The sequence below is a fragment of the Tachysurus vachellii genome, chromosome 16 (assembly GCF_030014155.1).
Source record: "Tachysurus vachellii isolate PV-2020 chromosome 16, HZAU_Pvac_v1, whole genome shotgun sequence".
NCBI lineage: Eukaryota > Metazoa > Chordata > Actinopteri > Siluriformes > Bagridae > Tachysurus > Tachysurus vachellii.
The window spans coordinates 9370378-9396312 of record NC_083475.1 but is presented as its reverse complement, the minus strand read 5'-3'; the positions used below and the strand labels follow the sequence as shown (position 1 = coordinate 9396312).

The window sequence follows — 25935 nt, the reverse complement described above, 5'->3', positions numbered from 1 at the left end:
AATCGTGAGCAGAATCATCAGTAAGCTAAAGGACAGCGTGCTGCAGAGATACAGAATTAATGTCAGACACACTAAATAGACAGGCTGTGGGCCAACGCAAGCTGAGCGCTTAGTTAACAACAAGTTCTGCTCATGACCATTTAGGGAAAACAAGGAAAAGGAAATGAGAGAGTTCTGTAGAAACAACCAGTGTGGGGAAGTCGTGGCCTAGTGGTTAGAGAGTTTGACTCCTAACAATAAGGTTGTGGGTTCGTCTCGGGCCAGCAATACCACAACTAATGTGCCCTTGAGCAATGGCACCATAAATGGCTGACCACTGCTCCGGGTGTGTGTTCACGGTGTGTGTGTGTGCACTTTGGATGGGTTAAATGCAGAGAACTAATTCTGAGTACGGGTCACCATACTTGTATGTGGCTGTATGTCACGTCACTAAAAAAATAAATAAATGCAATACCATTTCCTTCAGGTTATTTATTAGTCTATCAAATACATTTTTTCCCTTATCTAACATTGTGTTAAAGAGACATGCAAGTATGGCAGAAATCTCAACAAGGGTGCTTTATATTCAAAATACAAATGTAAGTTGTATTTAAAAAATAAATAGTTTAACAGAAAAAAAAAATACAGCATTACAAAACACAGTATTCAAGTCCAAAGCAAAAAGAAAATAGTACCTCTTACTGTGTTTAAGAGCAATAAAGTACATTGCACCAACACTGTGTTAGGTTTATATAACTAGCATTTGGGCCTAACCACGGCTCCTCAAAGTGCATTGAAATCTTCACTAAATTCTACACATAATACTTGCCTGACATAGTAAATAGTAAAGCTTGTTTTTGCCTATGAAATATATAAAGAGGTCAATGGAATTCAAACAGTAAACATTTGGTTTACATGAACTGCATATGGAAATTACATATGTGACACTTTCTCCTTAGAAACATAGGAAAATAGTATGATCGTCGATCATTAGACCCGGAAAGCATTGTCGGCCTGAAAGCCGAAGCACTAGGCACTATGGAATTTGTTCAGTCACACTTCAAGTTATTAAAAAAACAAAACAAAAGTCACCTCCTTTTCATTGCAATAAACAATCATAAATACGCTGTCAAGACAAACGGATTCCAGTTAACAACTAGCAACATGGAAATCATACGTACACCTCTTTCATCACAGAAATGTTCCCACATTATTAAACATACATTTGTTGAACACAACTATAACATTAATAACAAATTAGTTTCCCTAAAGCCAGCAGCATTACTCAGGAATTAATAACCATTATCATAAGACAGTAAAAAGATATGTAAAGAACTTTGTATCTATGAGGCAGTGTGCTTTAGAAACATACACACAACAACACACACATACATACACACAGGTGCTTCATAATTCCCCTTTGAGTGTTAAAGTCCCTCAGTGCCCATTTTTTGTCCTTGTCCTTGCATGGAGAGACTCAGATTGTCCTACACTGCAAGTTACTTTCAATTCCCATCAGAATGTCATCAAAGCAATGCGACGTCATGCGACATCATCCACCTCACTGACAGAGCTGGGCCTGTTTCTCAGTGATGTGATGTTTCAGGTCCTGCAACAACAAGTACAAAAATTTTTGATAAATCAGTTTGATTAATAAACCATCATTATAATGAAGATGATGAATCTATAAACTATTATCTATTACAACAAAAGTCGAAACAAACCATAAAATAGCAAGTAACTAGCTATGAAGCCATTTCTATAGCCTTGATCTTAATCCCTCAATCATGTTCGGAAAATATTGTTACTACATACGTTTTCAGGCACAGTGTCCAGAGATTACACAGAATTATGTGAAAATCAGAAAACCTCCATTGAGCAACAGCTCTGATGGTGAAAATGCCTGATATCTGAGAACAATAGCTACAGCAAAATTGTGCAGAAAAGCATCTCAGAATACAAAACTACAACGGCATGGCATGTTTTAGCCTCGTCAGCCAACAACGGGAATATTGGGCATATCGAAACTGGACAGATGGGAAAAAAACAACAGGAGGTTGTTTCTAATTTTCAGGAAACTCCAGATTGGTCGATTAATTCTATAAATAAGAAGGTGTTCCTAATAAAGTGAACAGCATGTGTATAATACCAGTAGAACTGACAATGATGAATACTTGGTAAATAAATACAAACAAAAACACACATGCTCTTTCTATCAGGATCCATGCTCTTCTATGTGCTGGGGTGTTCTTACAACAAGTCTGATGTTGACCCCTTTAACATTTAGCTTGTGTTGATTATAAATGGTCACATTGTTTGACCTCTGTAACCTTACTCCTCCCTTCAGCCTGCAGTGCAATCTGAGGTGAGGCAAATGTACAGACAATATCTAGGTCAAATGAGGTTGCAGTGGTAAAAACCTGTGGGTAAATCTGCTCTCGGGAGACTTGCTCGTTCAAAGCACGCGGGAAATTACGCGATCTGAAATCACTGTCTAGTCAGGGAACTAAAAGCGGGCAGCTTTTTAATTAGCACCAGAGGCACGGATATTACCTCTGAAACAGCAACAAAGATACGACGGTCAAGTAGTGGAACACAGTGCGTCTTTAGGCATGCAGAACAAAGACAGGTGAGATAGATGAGGCAGTAAGAAAATATGCAATGTTTTAACTGACAGATGGAAGGACAGCAAGCCCAGACACACAGACGGCTTATACATACAAAGAAATGAGCTTTAACTCTGACTGATAAAGCAAAGGGGAAAATGCCGGGAGTGATCAGACTGTAAATGGGGACGTTATGAGGACAGGTGTAGAATAATTCTTAAATAATGCTGCAAAGTTAGATTATTATATTACATAGTATATTATATATTGCTGTAATCGGGTTCTATCTGAAAAAAAAATAAAATAAATACTGATGACTGAATGTCACCAATTAAGTTAAGTTAAATTAAGTCTAATTAAATAAAGGAAGAAAAAGACTGATGCCACTGATACTTACAGACAAGCTTGGCCAAGCCATTGCTGTAGTGTTAATAAAAGAGAGAAAATGAGGAAATGGGGAAGAGTATGACTAAATGATTAGAGCACATGGATCTCTGTTAGTAGCAGACAAGCAATAAGAGTGTGGCAGTCTGGGAAAACCTGTGAGAGATTATATTATATAATATATATACATACATACACACACACACACACACACACACACACACACACACAAAAGTGTCAACTTGTCACATTGTCACAATGCAAAGGGTTTTTTCAGATCGCCACATCTATACAAACACATCCACACAAATGCACACAGTGGTGGTTTATCATCGTACCTGTGTGGACAGAGCAAGGGAGTTGTTTGCACTGGCACAGAAGCTCATCGGTGCTGGAGCCAGTTCAGGGATGGCGGTGTCATCTAGGCTATCGATACGAGGCTTCTTGGTGGGTTCATGACTTGTGAGAGGAGTCACGCTGTTCCTCCTAATTAACGTGCCTTGACTTCCCTTTATCTCCTAAAGAGAGACAGAGAAAGTAAAAAAGAAGTCATGATTATGCTTGAGGTTTAACTTGGTAAAATTTTCGCATGTTAATTTCTGCTTGCGTGTCGTATTTACCTCAGGTCTGTCCCGGTGTGTGTTTACTGCTTCAACATTTAATGAGATGGACTCTACTTTACATCCTGGAAAATGTAGCAAAACACACCAGTTAGCATAGCCGGCCTTTATATTATGGATTAATTCTGATATTTTCTGGACTATAAGATATGTTCTAGTTTCTCCTTTTGAATATACATTTACATTATAATATTTTCATCTATCCTAATTGTAATGTTACAAGAAATTTACTGGAAGCTACATTGCTGTTAGCATATGGGTATATAAAATCTTTTTTACATTTTTTCTTCAAGCAATCAAAATCTTTGGGCTGCATCTTATATTCTTGGGTGACAAAGTCTGGGAAACATTTTAACTGCACTGAAATAATGACAAGGTTCTTACCATAAGCCACTGGAGTCAGCTTCAATATGGTGTGGAGTGGACACTTTAGGTACGGCATCTCATCTGCAGTCAAAGAACCAAGGATTAGTACCGTAACCCTACCCTTAAAACCAAAAAGAGTAGCTAAATCAGGAGTGATTCTTTATGCCTCACCAGCACTCTTGTCTAGAAAGTAGGCAAGGAGGCAGCGCATGACAGCTTGGTGACAGATGACTAGAACGTTCTCCTGCCTCTCAAGCGCCATGATCACTGGCTCTACACGCTGCACCAGGTCCTGGTAGGACTGCAGAGAGAAATACAAATAAAAAGGTTCAGCAAAGAACAAATCACCACTGATGCTTCAAAGTGTGCTCATTTTGGACAAACCCAAGAGGTGGCATCACATGTACTCTTCTAAAGCTTGTGTGTAATTATGCGCTATTGTAATTAAGAGCATTAAGTTATTTTTATGTAAGGACTATAAAAACGTAACCTGGCGTTATTGGAAAATAAACAGCATGTTCCAATGCTTATATTGTTCTTTAAGCAGCCCACCCTTATCCCCGCATGATAGAAAACAGCTATACAATCCTCACACTAGTGATTCCCCCAAAAATCAAGCATTTCAGTGATTTAATATTTTAAATGTGTTTATGTGTAGCGTCCATCGTGCAAGTCCCAGTGTATCACGATCATTACAAATAATAATTATAGCTGTTATCTACTGTCAAAGCTGATTACGTTGAAAATAAATGAACAATTTCTGCCCAATCAGGATTGAGCACATGGTATAAAATACAACAGTCTTAACATTTGTCCCAGTTCAACATATTAAGACGCTTATTGTTCTAGAAATATTCCTGCATTTTGAGAATTATAGATCCTAAACATATTGAGGATGGAGTAGAATTTAATTTAAAAGCCACTTCCTTTAGTCTATTGCCTCAGTCTTCTTTATACATGAATTGCATATGGATTATAATTACAGTAAATATATTTCATCTGTGTAATACGACAGCTTTTTTTTGTGCGAGTGAGTTGTGAGTCGATGGCACTCACCTCCCCAGTGGGGTAGCGGTAATAATACTTGTCCTGGTCTCTGAGAGCGAACTCTTCTGGGTATCTCTCCCGTATTTCTTCATAGGTCATTTCTTCACACACACCCTGTCAACATACACAACATACAGTTTACAAGAAAGACTTTTGGCGAGAGATTAAACAAAAGGAAAATGGACGATTCGATGAACGTACTGCGTCGATCTCGTTCAGGGCTTTCCATTGCTCGTACGGGATGTTCAGTGCCTCTGCTGTCTGAATGCTTCGCCTTAGTTGGCTTGTCCATACCTTAAGGTTCTTCAGATCCTGCTCTGAGACAAACTTGGCCAGAGCTCCAGCAAACTGCAGAAAGATAGATGCAAATCTACAAATTAGTAACATAGCATACTAGTACAGTACACGAGTGTTTTCAACCTCAAACTTACCGGGAAGTTCTTTTACTACTGTGAGCTGTACTATTACTTTACAATTTTATTAAGCAAGTTATGCAAGAGTGCAGTATTCCAGATCAGGAAACACTGCTAAAACAGTCCAATGCTTTGCCATGTATTAGATATAACCTGGAATTATGGTTTTCATTATTTTTCCATCAGATCTCTTGGTAAGGACAACTACCCTGTGACTGACCTCTAAATCTTTCTTACACAATCTGTAAGTTGCAGAAGTGTCCGGGGGGGAAAATAAAAAAAATAAAATAAAATAAAAATAAAAACCTGCTTTACTGATTAAACGTTCACATCATCGTACTAATTCTCTTCTCTAAAAAGTTCAAAAGAGAGGAAAATATATTAAATAGAACACATTTTAAATAAGAAAAACACATTAGTATAATAATAATATAAATAATCAGTTTTTAAATAAAATGTAACTTTACTTAACGCTGTCCCAGGTGTGCAGAGATTCACTGTATGGTTTACTGTTGCTTCCTTGCAAGCATGTGTTCAGAATACTGTCAACACATACAAATGATACAGGAGCAGTTGTTATTTTTTTGTTGTTTAAGAATTAGCCCTAGTTAGAGTGTTCAGAGCAGTCACAGTCTGTATGAAGTCTGCTATTCTGAAATAGTGTATGGAATAGAATTCTTCTATGTTAGTTCACATTAGCACACAGCTAAGAAACAGCTAATAAAGTAGCTTTTTTCTTTGGCACAGATAGTTTTGTTTAGATGAGTTATGATTTTATTTTGAGATATATAGTAATGCAAAAGTGTATTGCACGAGTCATTTTTATAGAAATACTGAAAGTGTTTAAATTAATAAAGCAGCAAGTATTTAAAAAGCATATTTTTAAATGCACAGCTCAACTAAAATGTAAAATAAGACATATCCATCCTGTTAACCGTACCTTTCTGCCACGTGTAGAGAGGCCCGAGTCTCCTCCCAGTCGGCCCTGCAGGTTGTGTTGACTCTCACCATGTCTACACAGGTAGATAGAGCGTGGTTGGACGTGGATGTTCATTAGGTAGTAGACGATGCGGCTCTGGATGTGATCTTTGATGCAGTTCACTAGGAATCTGCGGCCCACGTCGATCACCTTGATGAAGGACAAGTTCCTGGAAGGAAAGAGAAATCGAGGTTAAGCATGGATAGAGAATTCTGCTGAACTTTTTTTTGTTTTACTCATGGATAAATGTTTTGCTGAGCACTATTTTCCTTTTGCTTTTATACAAATAAATAAATAAGGATTAAATCTAATCTAGTAGGAATAAATCTACTATAAGTAAGTTGTATTCAGCAAAAAAAAAAAAAAAAAAACTTGGAGGTGAAAGGCCATTTATGTGCAACTTTGAGGCAGGAAATGATATTTATGATATCAAATGAAGACAGCTCGAGATAAACACGCGTTTGTGTGGGTACCTGTCAAAATCATCAGGATCCAGAGGCTGATAGTTTGCCCTGTAACACTCGATCCGCTTTTGAAAATCTTCCACGGCGTCTGTTTTGTTACAGTCTTGGTAGTCAGGACAGGAGACCTTCACTTCCTGTTTGGAAAGCAAGTGCATATTCATCAGGATGGATGAAGATTAGTCAGGATTTATTTTATTAGTAGACATTTTTCATGCCATCAGTAATCCAGACATGCAGTTCCAGACTGGCTGCTTATCAGTAAGCTTACCATGATGTTCGTTGCAATGACATTTGGGTCATCGCATACAGACTCAATGAAGAAGATCTGGGAGAAAAAGAAAAAAATAAATAAAAATCTATTGTTTCTCATTTGGAAGTCACTTTAAATAAGTGTCATTTGCATATGACAAATGCTGTGATGAAACAACCAACCTTAAAGCTATTCTCAGCACCGAACTCCAGGATCATGTCTCTTCTTTCTCTGGTGGTGTTTGTAGCATCGAAAACCTATAGACAGTGATACCAGTAAGAATCTGTACCTGGTGTATAGTACAGGAGTTACATGCCAAGAGAGAAGATACTTACTGCAACTTGACCACCCAGCTCAGTGAGGTACATCTTGACATCTTGGAGAGCAGTTAAGGCACATTGTCTAAGAAAATGGCCAAAACAGATCGCATGATTAATTTATTACGTTCTCATTTTACTGACTAGCATATGTAATATAAGGTGTTCGACTCACTCTCGTATTTTGACTGCCTCCGTGTTGTCTGATTTGAAGAAGTCGTATGAGCTGTAGTTCTTTACTGTCTCTCTGCGATACTCGCCAACATTAAAGACTGGAAAAAATACAGATGTAAAGTGCAGCAAACATTAATAGAGAGCCTTGGGAAACGCATTTAACTCTCAGCTTGGATTGAAACCTGCCTCACTTGCATTTTGCCTTTGTATAAATGCAAATATCTGGGTACAGTAGGGCTATTTTTGGAACTTGGTTTACCTTTGGTTGGGATGCCGATCCAGTTGAGGTAGCGAGTAAGTTTCCTAGACATGTATGTTTTGCCCCTGGCAGGCAGACCAACCATCACTATGACTAACGGGGAGTTGGCCAAAGCGGGACCTCCACTAGCTGTAACAGAAAAGTGGGATAGTTGGGGAAAAAACCATACATTAATACAGCATGTTAATCCAATTTGTTTAGGGTGAATATAATAATATAGTAGTGTTTATTGCACTACAATTTTCTGAGTATATTGGGATCATTAAAAAGTCTGTATTGTATGCATTTTACAATGGTCACTTTTCTACATCTTAACATCACCACCACATCACTTCGATTTCATAGTTACAAAAAGTCCATAAAGGACGTTGAGTCTCCATTCATCAGTCAGAAAGACAAAAGTATGAATGGTCCAAAAAGCACCTTAAAGACCACAACAAATTCCTTGTGTGTCTGTGCACACTTGGCGAATAAAGCCGATTCTGATTCTGATTCATCAGCCACCAAGTCAGCAGAACACTGCTGATCTCATTAACCTCCACGGCTCAGACTGATCGGTCGGTCATACGTGAGACAGAGCTGCGTCTGAATAGTACATTCTCACCCCTCAGCCTCATTAAGCATCACATCTATTCAAAATGAGCTGTACCAAATAACCAAATAACACAGAGGGCATAGTAATAAACCCCATTTTATTGTATTGGCAATTGTTTTTGGAGGACCTTACACCAATGTATGCATTTGTAATTCCTCCTTTCAAATAAACATGTGAATGGTTTTATGACCTAAGGAATGCCAAACAGCACAGCCTACTAAGACCAGCATAATAAAGACTCTAATCTGGACACCCAAATGAGTCCAGAAAACAGATGGAGGTAAACGCAGATAACTAACTTTTAACAATGCAGTGAGAAAAAATAAATAAATAAAATGTAAAAAATAAATAAATAAAAATTGCATGTGTGTGTGTATATATATATATATTTTTTTTTTTTTTTTTTTTTTAAGTAAGCTCTATTGACTTTTCCTCATTTATTTTTAAGTCATTCTGTTTAGCTCCATGTCATAACCCCATTATTTTATATTTTTTTTATTTTTCAAATGGGAATACTTTTGGGGAATAAGTCATTTTGCATATAATGCATCTGCTCATTTTTCCTATACATGTAATTAGAATGCTGACACATTACTACATTTAAGTGGAGACACTTTACACTAGACTGACTAATGTGTCCTGTTGGAGGGATTCTCAGGAAAGCAGAGCATCTCGTCCAGCAGTGAGTCATTTCCAATCAATGGCGTTAAACTGAACCGAATCTTGACTGGTTGCCATGGTGACGTCGACTATTCTGAAAGCCTCCTGCTTTATTCATGAATCGATGCTAATGCTAATCTGTCAACTATAACCGCATATTCATATTATAATTTTATATTATATTATAATTATATATAAATTTTACCTGTGTGTCAAATAAAAAAATATATAATTTCGATAAGAGTTGATGCTTTATATAAACACTTATGGAATTAATCATTTCGATAAGAGTCGATTCTTTATATAAACCTATGGACAGCTTATTTTAACATCACTTAAAAATATAGAGTTTACACACAGTCCTGTTACGAGCAAATATAATCACAACAAACATTGTTATTATTGTTATTATTATTATTATTGTCACGTGGCATTATAACGCTAAATACCACACAGTGGAATATAATGATCATCTTCCTCATCCTCATCCTCACACACACACAGATAAACACACTCACATTTACGAGGCACTGCTTGTTTCTCATCCCTGGATGGAACCCAGATCTTTTGGATCCTAGTCTGTGTTAGTTCTCTTGTCATCACGTAAACAAACTTTCAACAAGTCCAGTAACGTAAGAGACGACAGAAAGCACCGCTCTGCTCGTATTTCTACACCGTATTTCTACACCGTCTTCCTCTTTTTCTTCCTCTTTTAACTCGCTCACATTTGGTGCTCGTGAACCGGCAGGTGCGCGTTTTAAAGAGTTCTACCCCCCTCGTGACTTTGTGCGTGACGTCATTTCTCGACGCCGGCCAAACAAGCCCCGGCTCCTGCAGCGTGATTGGGTAAAAAAGCTCACGCTCTCACGTGCGGGATTTTATTGGATCGATAAGGAGTCTTGTTACTATGGCAACCGTTATAGCGGAAACGTGCTTGGAGTTGAGATATCGAATAAATATCGAGATGTTGAACCTAATAAACGTTTTACAGCCGTTTTTTAAAACTTGTGTGTTTGAACTAACAGCCTTGATGAATCGATTTAAAAGCAGGAAGTGGGACTTTTTGAAAAGCAGCTGAGGGGGAGGGGCCGGAATCCCCCAAACCCCCCTCCCCCACTCGGAGCGTGTGCGCACGTGCGCAGGGCATGAACACGGTGCGCCACGCTGCGGTGGAAAAACTTCAAAATTCACCAAAATTTTGTCCAAATTTTATTTTTTCTCTATTATGTTCACCAAACACTTCCTAACATCAGTGATTAAAAGGCCCATGTGAGTGGAATCGTTGGTCAGAAGCCGTACTGGGATATAAAAGCCTCCTGGTTCTAATTTATTCCCTGTAATAAACCATGGATTTGACCAGAGCACCAAATGATCCTCTCCTCCTCCCAAGTGCCTACGTGCAGGATGTCACTGCATCACCAGCAACAAAAACTCCAACCACCTCTGCATTCCTGTCAACTTTATTTAAGGACATTCTTGCGTTGCATGAACTTTCTTACTCATCTGTGGGTGTGAATTTATGCTGTTATTATAAATAACCATAAGCTTTTGGCTTTGTTCTGCAAATAGAAATGACCATTGCCGATACCATTAGTTTAAAAAAACATTATAAAGGTTATATCATATTCAAATAAATAAAAATTAAGCAATTAAAAAAATAGGGCAACATTAAAAAGATTAATCATTTGAATTATTCATCTCAGTTTTGATTTACAAGAAATAAAAATAATGCGTTTGGAATATTAGAGATGAACACACAAATGTGTGATGTATAATGCATGCTATACATGGTTATAAATGAATATTCTGCATGATTATACATTACCAAGGAAATGAAAATATCTTGGATAGACTCAGATATATCTATTATTTCATATAAGAACACAATTAATGACATTTCAAGCTTTTCTTCTTGTTTTATTGGTAGCTAATAATTAGCTTAAATATAAACTAATAAATATATATTTTACTTCATTTTATATAAAAGAATAGATAGATAGATAGATAGATAGATAGATAGATAGATAGATAGATAGATAGATAGATAGATAGATAGATATGTAAACATATGTACAGTGAATAAATGCTATAAGATACACATAAATGAAATAGTGCAGATGTATGAGGAGCATATATAAAAAAATTACAATATGTGATATGTTCATTGTATGTATAATTTTACAGAAGTTATATACAGTATTATTGTATAGTCATATATATATATATATATAAATTATTTGTCATACATTGTCACGCGTCTCCATCATCCTATGAGATGGTCGGTTTCTATGGAAACGTGCGCCACAAACATTGATTGGTTTATTTCATTTAAATGCTCTGGCATGCACCCGAGCAACGTGTATTATTTAGTGCATTAAATACAAAACTATTCGTGTTAACGCGTCTAACTGTATTCCATCTCGCAAAGTGGGATTGTTGTCTTTTCGGTATCATAGCTAAAACCTTGCTTATGTTACACCTATATCATTGTACCTGTTACACTGTCATGCTCCCTTTTGTTAGAAAAGCAAACGTCCCGCCTGATGCACGCGCGATCCCGCACGTATCTCTACGTGAACGTGTAGGGTGTGAATCACAGAGCATCCTCCCCATCACTTAGGGCCACTTGTGTAGTTTAGACCTGATGGATTTAACACGTGCAGTCATGCTCACTAATAAATAACTAAAGTGCATGTAGTGTGGATAGGAGAGCAGGCATTTCTTTTAAATAGTATAGAAACTCCAATTTCACAAAGTTGTTCGTTTAGACAAGATATTTTGTATATCATGCATGTATGCATTTTCAGCTGGAAGTGGACCCAGAGTTCCCCTTTAGTCATTGTGTTGAGTTTTACATGTTAATCAGCATCTCTGTGGGTTTGTCAGGGTTCCTCTAACCTTCAGATTAGTGGCTTGGCTACTCTAAATAACTCATGTGTGTATATGTGTGTGTGTGTGTGTGTTTGTTTGTTTGTGTGCTGTTCCCAAAATAAGCTCCTTAATCAACAGCAACCATGACCAGGCAAAATAAGGGCTTATTAAAGATAAATAAATGTGTATTAAATTTTAGCCTGTGATATGCTGATTTTCAGTATTCAGATCTCCTGAGATTTTCACACACAGTCTTGAGAGTTTAAACAGAATGGTGTGAAAAACAAAACATCCTGTGTGCTAACGAGAGAGATCAGAGGAGAATGAGCAGACCGGTCGGAGTTGTCAGGAAGTCTATTTTAACTCAAATAAGCATTCTTTGCTACTGTGGTGAGCAGAAAAGCATCTCAGCTTGCATAACACACCACACATGGAGGTGAGCAAGCTACAACGGCAGAAGACCACATCAGGTTACAGTCCTGTAAAGTAAGAACAAGAATCTAAAGTATCGTTGCCACAGAAACTCAGAAACCAGACAAGGTTATTATTTTATTTTCTGTCCTTTAACTGTGAACATTAACTGAAGCTTTTGACCTGTATCTGCATTAATATATGAATTGCACTACTGTCACATGATTGGCTGATTAGACGACCGTCAGAACGAGCAGGTTTGCAGGCGTTACTCATAAAGTGCAGAGTGGGTATAAATAACAATATATAAACAAAATAAATACAAATAAAAAAGTTGCCAAATCCACTTTTGAGTGTATGATTTAAGGCAATAGTGTAGCTGGTCTTCTTACAAACTGTCCAGTTTGGGTTGCCCACTGTAGCCCCAGACTCCTATTCTTGGCTAACGGTTTTCTGCTCACCATAGCTGTAATGATTGGTCGTTTAAGTTACCGCAGCCTTCCTGTCAGCTCTAGCCAGTCTGTCCTTTGATGTTTCTCATTACGTACCTGCCCACAGAACTACTCACTGGATTGGTTTCACACCATTCTGTGTAGACTCCAAAGACCGTTGTGTCAAGTATGACAATCCCAGCAGATCAGCAGCTTTCGACACCAAAAACAATACAATACTTAAAGTCTTTAAGATCACAAATCTATTAAGGGGTTTCACAGTTATGCCATAGAAGAACTATTTTTGGTTCTCCAGTTTATGGTTCTTTTTCTTGGAGCTTTTCCCCCTACAAAGCACATTTTGAGTAATTGAAACCTTCCATGGATGTCAAGGGTCTTAGGATCATACAACTGACTAAAGAATCATTTAAAAATCTTTATTTTTAAGAGTGTACATGCAGGCCATTCTCTGTCTTGTTTCTTAGAGCACATGAAGATGTGTCCGTTTCTTTCACTCTCTGTTCTGTTCCAGGTAAAATCCCCACGGTGTTGATCGGTAACTCAGCGAGTCCCCTAACACCTCTCATAACAGATTACATAATTAATTAGCACAGCTACATAACTTATGTGACACCTTTTTTTTTTTTCTTCAAAATCACAGCATTTGAACACCAAAGTGTTCATAAAGGAATTTTGGCTTTATTTTTATTAGTAGTATCTTTACTTTTTCCTCCAGTCCAGATGATCCACTTCCTGTCAGAACTGTATGATCTGATGGAATAAACCTGCACTTGGAAAGAACAATGGTGCAGAATTACATCCCAAGTCTATTGGACTGGAATGACCTCTGAAGATAGGGACATATAAACCAGGCCTCGGGTCTATCAATAGTCGGCAGATGAGCGCACGACACTCTCACAGGAGCTGCGATGACATCAGCCGTATGTAGGTTCCCTACTTTACATATTCACAGAGGGACAGGTGAGTGGCATTGCATAACTAAAGAACCAGGACTCATTCACTCTCATTCATGTTCTTGTCTCCAAGCATGGATAGCACATTATGAAACCTATTTTATGTGGATCACCTGAAAATCATCTTCAGGTGGCACACAAAGGACTAAATGACTAAAGGTACAGCACAATTGTCTTTAAAAATGTTTTCAAATAAATAAATAAATAAATAAGAGTTTTAAATGAAGCCAACCATTTTGATATATGTTTTGTTGCAGGAAAAGATTTTTTTACACCCGTCTAAAGTACTCCTGATTCCAAGAACAGACAAGCTTTCCATGACAGTAAGAGAAATCCTACTTGCTCCAGCTGACATGATGCACACCAGACATATATACACTCTTTCCCAGTGAGAACCATTTTCCAGGGCTTTGCATCTTAAACTAAACACCAGTTAAACCAACACACGTACACACACGTACACACACTAAAATAAAAAAGTGAAGGTTTCCAAATTACACTGTTTATTTCCTGGTTTCTACAACACAGTATGCTTCTTCGTCATGAATCAAGAATGAGATGTTCACTGTAATACACACTGAATTAAGAACTCGGGGAATATTTAAAAAAAAGGAAGCAGGAAAAAAAAAAAAGAAGAAATCTATCAGGTTGCAAATTAAATATGCCAATGTTCATTATAAACAAATATGTGAATGAAAGAAAAGGAAAAAAAACATCCATGCTATGTACAAAAACTGGGCCAGACATTTTTTTCCCAATGGAATTCCCACAGTGAGGAAGTAAGGGATGTTACGCAGCTCGTGAGACTCACACCGCTTCTCCCAGGTCTAACACACGGAATTTGTCCAGGTTATAGAAACAGGCTTTCACTACTCGACCTCCAAAATATCTTCCGTTCAAATCCACCACGGCTGAAAAAGAAAATGTACACACACCCAGATACAGGTTATCCGGCACGCATCCATAAACATGTATCTATAAACAACAGGAACAGTCATTCACAACCTTTATGCAACCTTTAAGTTATATGAGGAAAAAATATGAAGGAAAAAAAGGGTCCTGGAATCTAAAGGTGTGGATTAATTCTGTATAAAAGCGTGACTCGGATATCAATTCCAGCTCTGAATCAAATACGCTTGCTCAACCCAATACTGTCTCTATAGTAACAGCTCATTCTCATGGAACTCTTTAAACTCTAGTTATTTAGCAGTATTAAGAAATAATTAATTAATATTATTAAATTAAAGAATTTAATTTTTATTTAAGAAAGAAGAAATTAATTGCTCTTATTGGTGGAGTTTTCTGTAAGTATGATTTTTTTAAGTCGTGTTGTTATTAACCTTATGGGTAACAGAGCTCGGTCAGGGACAGGAAAGAGTTCAGGACAGAAACTGTTGCTTTTTTTCTTTTCCTTTTCCATTCTTAGTAACGTGACAAGATGCGTTTATTTTTTTTGTCTCATCAAATTCACCAACAACAGGGTTGTTTATAGACTCATGGATTTGGTAGACAAGGGAAAAAAAGTAAGATAATTCATTTGAATATCGATCTCTTCTTCTTGTAAACAAAAATGGATAAGTGCAAAGGAGCTTAAGAATTCTTAATGTTCATAGCCAAATAAATAAATAAATAAAATAAATAAATAAAAATAAAAAAAGCTGGGCTGTGTAAGTAGTCATTAAGAGAAAAGAGGACAAACATATTTTATTCGTGCTCATTGCAAAGCAGCTTGGTTAAAGCTCAAAGGAACACATTTAGTGGCAAAAATTGTAAAAACTAATTAAAGAGGACAAGATTTCAGATTTCTTTCTTTTATATAATCCCGAAATGACAAGAACAAAGCCGACATAGTTCTCGGTGAGCACAATTATGGCGATAAATAGATCCCGGTCTTATGTTTTATGTAAGATAGACGCCTCCATGCTACTAAAATGACGTTGCTCCTAAGAGCACCTTTGCTTCCCGTCATTCTCAGAAAAGTAAGTTAGAGTGCATGTTGTATTGTTTATAGACATTACAGATTGTCTGCCACTCGAATGTGTTTCAGTGAAGTGTGTCACACACGCCGTCCCATGTCTGCACTCATAACTCCATGAATCAAGTTTTTCTCTGAACGTTCTGTTTTCTGGAGAGGCCTGATCTGAATATTCATGAGCTGAATATTCATTTTAATAAGCAGTGGAATTGATGTGAATCTAAAATGTAAATGATCCTCCACTGTAACTGATCTCCATCATATTCACTTACGACACACAGTGTTAAGAGGTGAAGCAGAAGTGTAAAGAAAAAAGTTGTGTTTTTTTTTTAATTTTTTTTATTTATTTACATGGCAGGAGGTTTTATCCAAAGCTACTGACGGGTTTAAGTGATCACTAGTACAGTACCTTAGCGAGCGAGCTACCACAGTCCATGTCTGAGCGAGTGAACGAATGAACGAACAGATAAAGTGAAGTGTTGTGCTTTGTCAGGGTTAGGGTTAGGAGGACACGGCTCCGCAGGGGATGTGATGTAACTTATTACAAACGAATAAAAGAAGGACAAGGGAGATGATGAGAAAGAAATGAGAAAGGCAATTGATTTGAAGTCTATCGGCTACAGACACAAAAAAGATGGAGAGGAAAAATTCTCACCTTTAATAGCCGACTCAACACGTTCAAACTCCAGGAATATTCTCACAGCTTCGTCATCTAGCACATCCGAAATCTGCACGCACACACACACACACACACACACACACACAAACACACACACAAACTGATCAGAATTTGTACAACTGTAGAAACACAGAAATTAGACATGAGTTCCTGTGAAAAAGTTCCAGTGCCTCATTTGAAATCTGATCACCGTGTTCCACCACCAAAACAGCTGATCACTGAACACCCACAGGCTGCTGGTCCGGCTCTTACATTCAGCATTGTTTTATCACCTGATCTATGTTGTCTATGTTGACATGTGTGTGTTGTGTATTTAGATTATGATGAAATATGCTCTTAAAGCTGGTAGCACGACATAAAATCTGGCACGGTTATAATTTTCCGAATGACTGATAATTTTCAGGAGTATTTTTTAAAAAGCAGTAAATAGTTTCTGTATAAAAAAAAAAAAATAAAATAAAAAAAAAAAAAGGAAATTTTTGCACAAAAAAAGTACTTCAATTATACACGTGTGCTGCTGAACTGACTTGAAACTAGTGGGAATTCGCGAACAGTGTTAGCTGTTTAACATTTGTAACATGTGGAGCTGAATGTTCTCTTCTACACCGTGCAAGGATTTATTTTCTTTGGAATTTTATGTAGCTTTAATAAGAAATAAAAGATAACTGCAGGAAGAATTATCAGCAGCAGGATTTTGTGCATAATCTTTTTACACTTTACCTAAAAAGCACACAGCGTGCGACCTTGTACCGTCTGCTTAGCTGTTTCAGCCAAGATTTGTGCGTGTTTAGTAATAACAGAAGCCGTGACACACAAGACTGATTACTCACTTCAAAGATAACACACTTGATGACTTTGCCATATTTTTCACACTCCTCTTTTGTTTCAGCCTCTAGGTCCTCATCCACCTCTCCTCTTCCCACCATGTTCTACAAACACACACACACGTAAATCTCACCACTAGTACATACATATTGTCGCTGTCAGGCGGAATCCTCGTATCTCCAAAACCGTTATTTATCAGGAAATTAAAAAAACGCCGTACCTTATCTGCAGTGCACAGGGTTTAGTCCGCGTTGCAGTGGATTGTCTTGCGCTAAATTCCTGTCCTCAGATGAGCACCAGAACTAGCGGGGTCAAGATTTTTTTTTCTTTGAGCCCAGTGTTTTGAAGACATTTACCTCAGAAGACGTGTTGATTCGTTGCGACTCTTATTAAGGAGAAATATGCCGTGAAGCTCTCCCGCGGAGTGAGGAAGAGGTGGACAGTCGAAGTGTCCAATGGAGTTATGAGATTTGCGCTCAAGCTATTTTCAAGTCTTTAGATTGGTTAATAACTTGTAAAAATAACAGACCCACGTGGGGACTGACCAATAGCATCGATATGTGAAACTGACCAAAGAAACTGACCAAACTGACCAAATTGGGACATACGAGGTTTCCGCCCGACAGCGACGATATAATGCATGGATTAATAAAAAAAACTGAGTCCTTACACTCTCACTTATCACATGCTGCCTGACATCACTTACCCGTAATAACACCACCTTCGTAGGGCATTTCAGGATCTCGGTCAGAGGGTTGACCTCGTTCTTCTTTGCATCTGTCGACAAAGGAATAGAGCAGGAACCCTGTGTTACAGCACAACTGTTCCTTTCAGCTGAACTGAACTGACATGGAGCTCTGTGATTCTCTCTGAAGTGAATTTGAGGAGATATTCCTGTTGTAGGACGTCATGGTCTATATAACAATAAGTCTACTGCATACGGTGCAACAAAGACGTAATCGTCTATTAGAATGCCAGGCTGTCACAGAGTCATATAAATGTACATTTCAGGACTTCCTAATAATTATGTCGCTTTGTAGAAGTCAACATTCTGTTTTCCTATTTCAGCTTAGACAAGAATTTATAAAATTTAATGTGGCCTAGGGCTTTCGAGCCACATGCACCAAATTCGGATATGTTGTAGACCCTGGTCTGAAGTTTGTTGCTTTTACTTTTCTAAGCGATCCGAGTACCGGTACTTCCGGTACCGGGTCTCAAATTGGCCTTTTTCCCCATAGACTTCCATTATAAACGTTGGAGGTTTATAACTCGGCGAGCTTTCGAACTATCTACACCAAACTCGGCCAGATCCTTTAGGGTGAGACTCTGAACAAAAGTTTAAATTGGTGTATCGACTGGCCTTCCGGTTGTGCCGCAGCCCCGCACCCAATATATGCAAAATCAAAAAACGTTTTACAACATGGACATGTGACATATCAAAACACTCCAGAACAATTAGGGGAACTTCCTCACGTGTATTCTGATGACGTCACGTGATGTCACGTGAAAATACAAAATTTTGCACAACATGGACATGTGACATATCAAAACACTCAGCCCAATGTGGGGAACTTCCTCATGAGTATTTGGATGACGTCACATGCTCGTCTCCACTTGCCTCCAAATTCCTCCTGTTTGGGCACCCTATCTTTCTGTCCACTTGCCTCCAAAAGTAACACTGACCCTTATGTCCACTCGCCTCCAAAAACACCGGCCTTTGCGAATACTTGCCTCGTCAAAGCCAACATCAAAGTTTGTCGTGACGAACTTTACAAATCTAGTTCCTAATTCCTTTAATTCCAGAAATACCGAGAAGCACGTTTGTTCGTTCGAGCTTCTAGATTTACACACATAAGCAATTCTGAAAACAGACAAGACAGGCAGATACACGTATACTGAAAGACACACAGCTACATATAAATACACACAGCTACATATAGAGTGAGTGCAGCAAACTAGCCATCCAGCATGAATAAGAGACTAACCAATTTTAAGCAAGTCTGCCACATTTAAAGACCCACGCTTAAAGCTAGAGCAAGTAAGATACGAGGTAAAGAGATGCAAATCTATGAGATAAAGACAGAAGCAGGATGTGTAGCTGAGATAGTAATGCACTAGAGAAGCCAAACCTCCTGTTGCAGCATTATAACCAGGCGTGTCGGCTGCATTCTGACTAGGTCCTCCAGCTGAGAGAAACACACACACACACACACACACACACACACACACACACACACACATTAGACAAATGATTAAAGAGACCATGAAAGATTAAACATGATCTGAAATATGATAACCCTGGAACCTAAATATGGGTTTATTCACCATTAATAATAAACAGAAACATAATTCACCCAAATTTATTTGTACAGTGTACTAAAGCTGAGGAGTGTGTGATTATCGTGATTAGTGAGTGTGTCTGATTGCGCACGAGAGCTCACTCTTTTCTGTCGAGTCTCCAATGATGATCTTTCCACCCCGTTTGCTCGTTTTCTCCACTGACAGAGCAGTACTCAGCCCCTGCTCATGCTTGCCCAAGCCTTGGCCTTCCCGAAAACCGTATTTCTGCATAATCTTGTGAGCCACCGTCCCTCTGCAGTACAAACACATGCACATCAGACAATACATCGATTGACAAACATAACCACTCAGCTCTGGAAAATGAAACTCAGATGATGGTGAGTTTGTGCTAACCAAGTTAATGATTTCTCTAAAGTATCAGGTAGGTCATGTCCTACTTAAACAACTTTAACTGCATTTGTAAAATGCTTCTAATATATATTGTGCAGTTAATCAGTCGATACTGGTTGGTTCAGGAACACTATGAATACACAAAGTCATCTTCAAGAGCATTAACACTTAGCTATCTCGCTCTTTTTAGTAGATAAAGAGTTAAATGGGGAAGATTGGAGGTTAAGTGAGGAAGACTCTGGTCTACCGTTAGAAACCCTCTCTGCTCCTGGAGTGCTGCAGCATGGTTGAGCCTGTGCTTAGACGCCAGTTCATATTAAACAAGGAAATGTGAAAAATATTTAACTACATTGTACTTATTCACGTGACAATAAAAGCTCTAATTGTCCTGTCAAGAGTAAAATAGTGAAAAAGCAAACACTGGACTGGAAAAGAGAAAGGAATTAGCAGTGTTCAGCAATGACACTGACCCCATGTTGGCCAGGAAGGAGCTGGTGGGTCCTGGAGGTGAGCGCGGTCTCTCAGAGTCCTCGTAAACAGGAGGTGGAATGGCTGCTTTGGACCGCTGACGACCTTCATCGTCGTACGAGTATGAAGCTGACACTAGAGAACACACACATCGTGAGAATCAGTGACATTAATTACACAAATAGTGTTTCTTTCCTTCTGGTTTCTGTCCTTCACTTCAGAATCTGTCAGAAATACTGAATATAAAAACCTTAATATATAAATTTAAAAAAATATAGTTAAAGGAAGGCGGCGATGTTGAGAAAATACAATGACATACATGTATTAATTTTTTTATACATTTAATTACTACAAATGTTCTTTTTTTTTCATATCATTACTACAAATGTTCTTTACCGTTAACAGACTTTTTTTATTTTAAAGACAACACCACCACCTAGTGGAGGAAAGTATGAACTACAGTGTACAGTAACGCCAACGTATGCACAGATAATATGGAACCGTCATATCGTCGCTGTCAGGCGGAATCCTCGTACCTCCAAAACCGTATCTCCATAACCGTTAACTGTAGTGCACAGGGTTTAGTCCGCGTTGCAGTGGATTGTCTTGCGCTAAATTCCTGTCCTCAGACCAGCACCAGAACTAGTGGGGGTCAAGATTTTTTTTCTTTGAGCCCAGTGTTTTGAAGACATTTACCTCAGAAGTCGTGTTGATTCGTTGCGACTCTTCTTGAGGAGAAATATGCCGTGAAGCTCTCCCGCGGAGTGAGGAAGAGGTGGACAGATCAAGTGTCCAATGGAGTTATGAGATTTGTGCTCAAGCTATTTTCAAGACTTTAGATTGGTTAATAACTTGTAAAAATAACAGACCCACGTGGGGACTGACCAATAGCATCGATATGTGAAACTGACCAAAGAAACTGAAAAAAGAAATATGAAACTGACCAAATTTGGACATATGAGGTTTCCGCCCGACAGCTACGATATACAGTATAGTATACTTAACACATCGTAACTACACAACAGACACAAAAAAAAAAATACACAGTAGCAGTAGACAATACACAACCGCTAGAGATTTTTACTTACAGTCTTTCTCCACTAGAGATGATGGAGGTGCAATCGCAGCTCCACCGATATCTGTGGGCCAAACAAGACACTGGTCAGAATAAAACCATATTATGTTCAAGTATTGGCTAGATGATATGATCAGACTTCATCTCTGACTAGATAAAAGCAAGGCATTTCATAATGAAGGAACAAAAATCCCTGCTCTTTCTACTACTTGATAAGCTACTGATCTACTGAATACACTACTATTAAGTACGTTTTCATTTAACTGACTGTCTTCTTTTCCGTTGCAGACAAAATCATTATTTTGAACACACTAAGATTATATTTTAGTACTGAATAAAGTTTGATGAGGATGTGACACCAATATTCTTAAGAACAGTCAAAATTGTCCACTAGTTTGTGTAAAAACATTCAGTAGTGCATCAGGGGTCCAGATCTTGTGTGTTATATTTAAATGTCAAGTACCTTTAATTTGGAAATGTCAGTATGGAGCATGGATTTGTCTTTCTTTGTTTACTGTATATAAGGGGGATCATGTTTATGTCTAATATGTAAGAAATTAAGACAGCAAGAGAATATGCAGAAGTTTTAAAAGACACCCACTTCTCTTCCTCTTCTCTTTCTCATACTCCTCATCTTCGTCGGATTCTGCCTCTGCAGGGAAGCGAGAGAAACCGCTGGGCGCGTTTCCTTCGTGACGCTCTTTGCGCTTCCTATCGAACCAAAAGACAGAGCTTAAATAAAATAACTACTGACAGATGAGAGGTACATATTGTAAGATTAGTGTAATATATATGAACATACTTTTCCCTCTCCTCTATCTCCTTCTGGCGCTCCTGCTCTCTCTGCCGCTGGCGCTCCTCTCGCTGTCTCTTCAGCACTTTCTCGTAGTCGTTGGGGAACATGGGATCATATTCGTCAGCGATCGGGATCAGGACATCGCCTGAGGAAAAGCTAGCAGGTGCAGGGTCCTGTCTCACACACACACACACACATTAAAACACAACATATAACACATTAATAGCATTGAAACTTGTTCATAAAATGATTTAATATGTTTGATTAGATTTTGTAATTAAAGACAACCCTGTATATGCACAGTCCTCACCTTCAATCCCGCTGCTGTGTGTGGAGGTGTGTCTGAGATCTGTCTGTCATCTACAGTGCTTCCCCTCTTCAGATCGATGACCGGAGCCAGAACGTTTGACTGCCTCATCCTCTGTGTCTGCAAAACACGTGAGAAAAACCTCAGTATCATTCGAGTCGTTGTAAATATTTTAACTGAGAAATAATTTTAGGGAGAAATCTGAGAACATGAGGCAGACAAAGGGTGGAAAATCTTATAGCATAGGTTTCTGCCCCATTCTTTCTCAGAAAAGGGGGTAAGAGTTGTTGGGTCATAAAATATAAAAGCCAATCAGGTTCTAATATGCAAATGTCTGATTTACATATTCGGGATGGGGATTTCATATTGATAATGTACAGATTTCTGCTGTTCATGTCATGAAATATATTAGTGTTTATAGAAAACACCTCACAGACATCAACAGTTTAGACCAAAGACCACGTCAAAGCTTGATTCTGTAATTACTGACACGTCTGTGACGTTTACAACATCTTCCATTTAATACAGTCAGTTCCAGGTCATGCAATTTATTACTGCTTATAGAAAACAACTGAAAATTACCACTAATCACCGAGGAATTTCAGTTATAAACTAAAGCAATTAATAATCAACAAAAAGACTGTAATATAACGGGTTTACGTCGATATTTTTTATTTGTTTTTTTTTCTCTCTATGAAACAGGAAACATCCCTGTTTAAAATCAGTTGAACGTCTCGTGCGGTTCAGAACTACTCATGACACTCGCAACACTCAATAATCCACAATATCCTCATATTGGCTATTTCATGTTCTCCTTACATCATGTGATTGGACTTGTGTATATTCTTAAACAAATACAGAAAAACATTTACATTTCTGGTATTTAGCAGACACCTTTATCCAGAGTGACTTACAATTTATACAACAGAGTAATTGAGGGTTATTAAGGGCCTCGATCAGGGGCCCAGCAGTGGCAAGCTTGGTGGAACTGGGATTCGACCTCATGACCTACTGGTCAGTAATCCAACACCTTAACCACTAGACTACCACATCCCCTAAAACAGCAGGTACCTTTGCCTGTGTCAGGGCAGCTTTCTTTACTTTAAGCTGGGATTGCAGCAATTTGAAGTTTTTCGACCAGCCTTCAGTTTTTGCATCACTGGTCGCGACCCCCAAATCATCATACAGAGACATGATTTCCTGCACACACACACACACACACACACACACACACACACACACACACACACACACACACGGAAAAGAAAGAAAAACATGATTACATTATTATACATTACATTAATATAGGCATCTATATACTAACTCTAGTTATAGATGCTGTTATATATGATCAACATGAGTATATCATCAAATGTGCTCTCCATATCACAAACCCATAACAGCACTGATGCTTAGACTTAAACAGCAGACGTTATTAGACCTTATATACCCTGTAACAGCACTAGTATATAAAGCACAGCTATGTGTTAGCTAACACACACAAATCACTTCAATAACAGATCCAACAAATAATAAGCATCGGGTGTTTAACTCAGGCTCAGGTTTTACCCCAGTAAGCAGTGTAGTGAGAATAAATACCAACCAAGAGTCACAAAGCTCGGTATGTTCCAGAGAATTAGCACAACATGCTAAGCTACAACTGCACCGTCCTGCTGTTGTCGTCGCACTGCATGACGTCATCACTATGCTACGCTGCTGCTTCTTCTTCTTCTTCTTCTTCTTCTTCTTTGTAGGGTTTTATGGCGGTTGGTTTACCGCCGCCTACAGTGAGTCAAGTCAAGTCAAGAAGCTTTTATTGTCATTTCATCCATATATACGTAGCTGTCACAGTACACAGGGACATGAGACGACGTTTCTCCAGGATCAGGGTGCTACATAACACAAATACAGCGCTATAAGGACTTAGTAAGTTAGTCCTAAATACATAAAGTGCGTCTGTACAACCTGGTGTAAACAGTGCAGGACAAGACAAACAGTGCAGGACATAAAGACAGTGTAGGACAAGACAAACAGTGCAGGACAAGACAAACAGTGCAGGACAAGACAAACAGTGCAGGACAAGACAAACAGTGCAAGACATAAAGACAGTGTAGGACAAAAGACAGTGCAGGACAAGACAAACAGTGCAAGACATAAAGACAGTGTAGGACAAAAGACAGTGCAGGACAAGACAAACAGTGCAAGACATGAAGACAGTGTAGGACGAAAGACAGTGCAGGACAAGACAAACAGTGCAAGACATAAAGACAGTGTAGGACAAGACAAACAGTGCAGGACATAAAGACAGTGTAGGACAAAAGACAGTGCAGGACAAGACAAACAGTGCAAGACATAAAGACAGTGTAGGACAAAAGACAGTGCAGGACAAGACAAACAGTGCAAGACATGAAGACAGTGTAGGACGAAAGACAGTGCAGGACAAGACAAACAGTGCAAGACATAAAGACAGTGTAGGACAAAAGACAGTGCAGGACAAGACAAACAGTGCAAGACAAAGACAGTGTAGGACGAAAGACAGTGCAGGACAAGACAAACAGTGCAGGACAAGACAAGAAGACAGAAAGACAATGTAGGACGAAAGACAAGAAGACAGAAAGACAGTGCAGGGCAAGACAAACAAGACATAAAGACAGTGCAGGACAAAAGACAAAAAGACAGTGAAGGACAGAAAGACAGTGCAGGACAAGACAAAAATACAGAAAGACAGTGCAGGACAAAAGACCTTTCTTTCAGAACAGGGCAAAACAAAAAGACAGTGCAGGACAAGACAACAATACAGTGCAGGACAAGACAAAAAGACAGAAAGACAGTGCAGGACAAAAGACAAAAAGACAGCGCAGGACAAGACAAGAAGACAGAAAGACAGTGCAGGACAAAAGACCGTGCAGACAAAAAGACATAAAGACAGTGCAGGACAAACTACAGACAAATAAAATAACATATAATAACATACAGTATATGTCTTCACTGGCAGCAGTTTAAAAGAGGAATCCTGTCCTTGAATTTCAAGGTAAGTAATTTTCCACAAAAAAAACTCACAGATTTTTCAATCAAACATTTTTTTAACTTTCACACACAAAAAAATAAATTCTAGGAGGAACTGACATCAGCAGAGCGAAGAAAGACAGAAAGATGCTCCTCGTGAAGTCAAGAAGCTTTTATTGTCATTACAGCCATATATAGCAGTACACAGTGACATGAGACGACGTCTCTCCAGGATCAGGGTGCTACATAAAACAAAGACAGAGCTATAAGGACTTAGTAAGTTAGTCCTAGATACATAAAGTGCAACTGTGCA

General features: G+C 38.5%; 2 protein-coding genes across 3 annotated transcripts; both read right to left on the bottom strand.

Annotated features, from left to right (window-relative positions):
• Nucleotides 1-456: 456 nt before the first annotated feature.
• pfkfb3 (6-phosphofructo-2-kinase/fructose-2,6-biphosphatase 3) lies at nucleotides 457-9840 on the bottom strand. 2 transcript variants are annotated; one of them, XM_060889692.1, is made up of 16 exons: nucleotides 9632-9840; nucleotides 7859-7987; nucleotides 7601-7697; nucleotides 7444-7510; nucleotides 7291-7365; nucleotides 7127-7183; nucleotides 6868-6992; nucleotides 6356-6563; nucleotides 5204-5350; nucleotides 5012-5116; nucleotides 4127-4256; nucleotides 3974-4036; nucleotides 3590-3654; nucleotides 3308-3487; nucleotides 2983-3005; nucleotides 2514-2583 (listed from the first exon to the last, which is right to left on the bottom strand). In XM_060889692.1, exons 1-16 carry the CDS (start codon nucleotides 9711-9713, stop codon nucleotides 2529-2531), a joined length of 1608 nt encoding a protein of 535 aa, XP_060745675.1. In that variant the 5' UTR covers nucleotides 9714-9840; the 3' UTR covers nucleotides 2514-2528. The 2 variants fall into 2 exon arrangements, with proteins under 2 accessions (XP_060745676.1, XP_060745675.1); XM_060889693.1 differs by lacking the exons at nucleotides 2514-2583; nucleotides 2983-3005 and adding an exon at nucleotides 457-1588 and having other exon boundaries at nucleotides 9632-9838.
• Nucleotides 9841-14286: 4446 nt separating this feature from the next.
• Nucleotides 14287-24354, bottom strand: rbm17 (RNA binding motif protein 17). Its single transcript, XM_060889564.1, has 13 exons — nucleotides 24220-24354; nucleotides 23688-23816; nucleotides 22620-22736; nucleotides 22316-22482; nucleotides 22115-22224; nucleotides 21527-21577; nucleotides 20441-20573; nucleotides 19721-19872; nucleotides 19409-19465; nucleotides 17986-18056; nucleotides 17285-17383; nucleotides 16431-16503; nucleotides 14287-14711 (listed from the first exon to the last, which is right to left on the bottom strand). The coding sequence occupies exons 2-13, from the start codon at nucleotides 23808-23810 to the stop codon at nucleotides 14608-14610; spliced, it is 1257 nt and encodes a 418-aa protein (XP_060745547.1). The 5' UTR covers nucleotides 23811-23816; nucleotides 24220-24354; the 3' UTR covers nucleotides 14287-14607.
• Nucleotides 24355-25935: the final 1581 nt, after the last annotated feature.